This window comes from Cryptomeria japonica, chromosome 9 (genome assembly GCF_030272615.1).
Source record: "Cryptomeria japonica chromosome 9, Sugi_1.0, whole genome shotgun sequence".
Lineage (NCBI taxonomy): Eukaryota > Viridiplantae > Streptophyta > Pinopsida > Cupressales > Cupressaceae > Cryptomeria > Cryptomeria japonica.
Genome location: NC_081413.1, coordinates 23,020,273 through 23,024,088, shown reverse-complemented (window position 1 = coordinate 23,024,088; position 3,816 = coordinate 23,020,273). Strand labels below are relative to the sequence as shown.

General features: G+C 32.2%; 1 protein-coding gene across 1 annotated transcript; it reads left to right on the top strand.

The window, feature by feature from the left end:
* Positions 1-414: 414 nt before the first annotated feature.
* On the top strand, positions 415-2,469 carry LOC131858251 (uncharacterized). The gene is made up of 4 exons (XM_059211433.1): positions 415-421; positions 1,069-1,157; positions 1,501-2,065; positions 2,204-2,469. The coding sequence occupies exons 1-4, from the start codon at positions 415-417 to the stop codon at positions 2,467-2,469; spliced, it is 927 nt and encodes a 308-aa protein (XP_059067416.1).
* Positions 2,470-3,816: the final 1,347 nt, after the last annotated feature.

Below are 3,816 nucleotides of genomic sequence, written 5' to 3'. Positions count from 1 at the left end.
CAAACCAATTCTTCTGGTTAAGGATACGATCTCTTTCTGATCGTTTTTCAAAAAGCACCACAAAGAATCCTTTCAGTACAAATTTGATAACAATCCGATCGCCCCACTTATCTTCTACCCACAATCTGATGTTTTTCCTTGACCAGTTGAGGCCGATGATCCTTGCGATCACTACATGTTCTTCCCAAAACTGTCTGTCTTCCTCCATCTCCTCCATGAGATCCATCACAATCTCGCCTTTCTCTTCATACTGCCTCCCTTTCGATTTCCCTGTTAAATCCTTTGATCCGCCATTGTCGTCCAACGGATTTTGCAGAGCCGGCTCCGCCATAATTGATTTTCACCTTTTTTTTTTGTATTAGAAATTAATAGTTAATCTATTTTGGTTTTTTTATTTGTCTAATAGACTTCACGATGCGAAGTATGTGTAATGATCAACTTTTGAATTTAAAAGTATACCACTTATATATTAGCTATTTTTACATGTAAAAGTATACCACTTTTATATTAGTTAGGTTATAGAAGACAAACTAAGACAAAATGAACCTAAAAACAAATGAAAGAAAGAGCCACGTATGAAAATTTCCCTCTTACAAACCTAAATCTCTACTTTAAAATCCTAAGAATTATATTATTTAAGTGAATCCCTTTCAACATAAAAATATTTTTTATGACACATTTTAAATATTTTATATGACACATTTTAAATATTATAAGAAATTATCAAAAGACATAATAAATTAATGGAATCATTATATATAATTTTAGAAACAATCTCAAGAAATTTCTCATAATATTTATATCAAAATATATGTTAAATTTTTAAATTATTCAACATTAAAAATATTTCCATATTCAAACCATTCGTTAAGGATTAAAATTTTCCGAAACGATGCAACCCTGCAGTTACCAATTATATAGCCTCCATCACCCTGCGCAAAACATAGAATTCAAATTATAACTGTTTGAAAAAACATTTATCTGTTTATATTGTGCCAACCTTTGAAGACTTATTATAGTGTGCCAACCTTTGAAGATCTAATTTCTATTATAAATTTTGCTAAACAGCAGAAGTTCTCCAGTATTACATTTGGGTATGTGTTTCGAATACCATTTCTATTATAAATTTTACAGTTCACGAGACTGAATATGATTGTGTGAGTGTTTAAACAGCATACATTCAAAATAAAACTGCATTTGGATAAACATAAATATTAATCGTCATGGATCACAGTAAATATTGATATGTATTGGGGTTAGGGTTCTCCTGATTGATATTCAAATGTTTAAAAGACGTAGGTTTTTATATGTAAATGGGAATGGAATACTCTTGTGAATGGATCTGATCAAACTGATATCTTTCTTTTATGGCAGGAATTATCGCAATATGACAAGAGGAAACGTAAATAAAGGAAAAAGCTGAACCTTAACTAATGAAAGAAATGTATAGAATAGCATGGAATGTAATAATAAGTCCATAATGGCATGATATATTTGCAGGGTCAAAAAGCACCAACAAAAGTAAATGCAAGTGATGATAGAGGTGATGAGGTGAAAAATTTGAAGAGATTGAATCAAACTTTACTTATTACAATCACAAATGAAAGAAAACAAATAGATGAGTTGAAAAATACGTTGCAATTGAGTGATGCTGCTTCTAAGGAATTACTTGTAGAAATTAATAAAGACAAAAGTCAGTGGGATTCTTATGAGGAAGCCATGAAAAACACAATTGAAGAGCTAAAGAATGAGCTTACTGAAACAAGAGTCATGAGTGAGAGTAATGAAAAATTATGTACTCAATTGACACAAAAAAAGAATGAGCTAGAAAATAAATTGAAAGAGCTGGAAAATAAGTTCAAAGAATGCAATGAAGAGATTAAAGAATTACAATATTTGAAAAATGAGCTTAATCAAACAAGTATATTGAGTGAGAATCAGGAAAAATTATGTACTCAATTGCCACAAGAAAAATATGAGCTGGAAAATAAGTTGAAAGAATGCAATGACGAGATTCAAAGATTACAGGTGGTGAAAAATGAGCTCAATCAAACAAGAATATTGGGTGAGTCATGAAAATCTATGCTCTCAATTAGGAGAGGAAAAAATTGAGTTGGAAAATAAGGTGAAGGAATGCAACCATAGGATTGAGGAACTACAAGGAAATAGAAATGAAGATAGATGCTTGTGGGATGCTTGTAAGGCAGATATGCACACAGAAATTGTAAAAACGAGTTGAGAAAATGCAATGAAGGGGCTAAGAAATTGAAAGTGAAGATGGTCGAGGATCAGAAATTTTGGGATTCTAGTAGGGTGAGGTTAGAAGGAAAAATTACAGAGCAGCAAAATGAGATTGATGAAGCAAGAAAATTGAGCAAGAAACATGAAGAATTGTACACTCAGTTAATGCAAGAAAAAATTAAAATGGAAAAAGATTTGCAAAAAGTAATTGATGTTCTAAGAAATTGAATGCAATGATGACCGAAGATAAGAAAATGTGGGATTCTTGTATGACAAAGTTGGAAGGCAGGGTTGCAGGGCTGCAAAATGAGCTTAATGAAAGACAAGTATTTAGCCAAGGACATGAAGAACTGTGCACAAAGTTAAGAAAAGAAAAAAATGATTTGGAAAACAAGTTGAAAGAGTTTACTGATATAAATAAGAAATTACAAAATAAAATAACTGAAGATGGATTCTATTTTGATTCTTGTAAGTTAGAGTTGAAAGGAAGAGTTGCACAGTTACAAGATGAGCTTAATGAAACAAGAAAGTTATGGCAGAAACATGAAAAATTGAGCACAGAATTAAGACAAGAAAATATTGAGCTGGGAAATAAGTTAAAAGAGTCCAATGATGAGTCTATAGAATTGAAGGAAAAACTTATTGAAGACCGTTGCTTGTGGAATTTGTCTAAGGCAGAGTTAGAAGGCACAGTTGTAGGGCTGCAAAATGAGCTCAATGAAACAAGACTGAAGCATGAAGAATTCTACATTCAACTAACAGATGAAAAAAAACATTTGGAAGAAAAGCTGAAAGAGTTCGATGATGAAACTGAGGAATTGAAGGCAAAAATGACTGAACATAGGTGCTTGTGGGAATCATCTAAGGCAGAGTTGGAAGGCACAGTTGCAGGGCTGGAAAATGAGCTCAATGAGACAAGACTGAAACATGATGAATATTGCATTCATCTAGGACATGAAAAAGAACACTTGGAAGAAAATTCGAAAGGGTACGAGTATAAGAATGAAGAATTGCATTTAAAAATGACTGAAAATCCCTCTTTTTGGAATACTTTTAAGGCCGATTTAGAAGAAACAATTGCAGAGCTGCAAAATGAGCTTAATGAATCAAGAATTTTGTGCCAGAAGAACCAAGTATCTTGCAATGTAATAAGTAAAGAAAATATCGAATTGGAAAATAAGCTGAAAGAATCAATTAATGAGACTAAAGAATTGAAGGAAAAAATCGCTGAAGGTGGGTGCTTGTGGGAGATTTGTCTGGGAGAATTAGAAAACAAAGTTGCAAAATGAGAGAATGAGGTTAAGGAAGCAATAATGTTGAACCAGAAACATGAACAATTGTGGTCTCAATCAAGACAAGAAAAAAATGAGTTTGAAAATAGGGTGAAGAAATGCAACGATATGATTGAGGAATTACAAGTAAAGATGAATGAAGATAGATCCTTAATGGATGCTTGTAAGACAGATATGCAAAGTAAAATTGTAAAGCTACAAGATAAGGTTGATTTTGCAGTTAATGAGAGAAACGTTTTGGAGCAGAAATATGAGGAATTGGAATACAAGTTGAAAGAGTTGA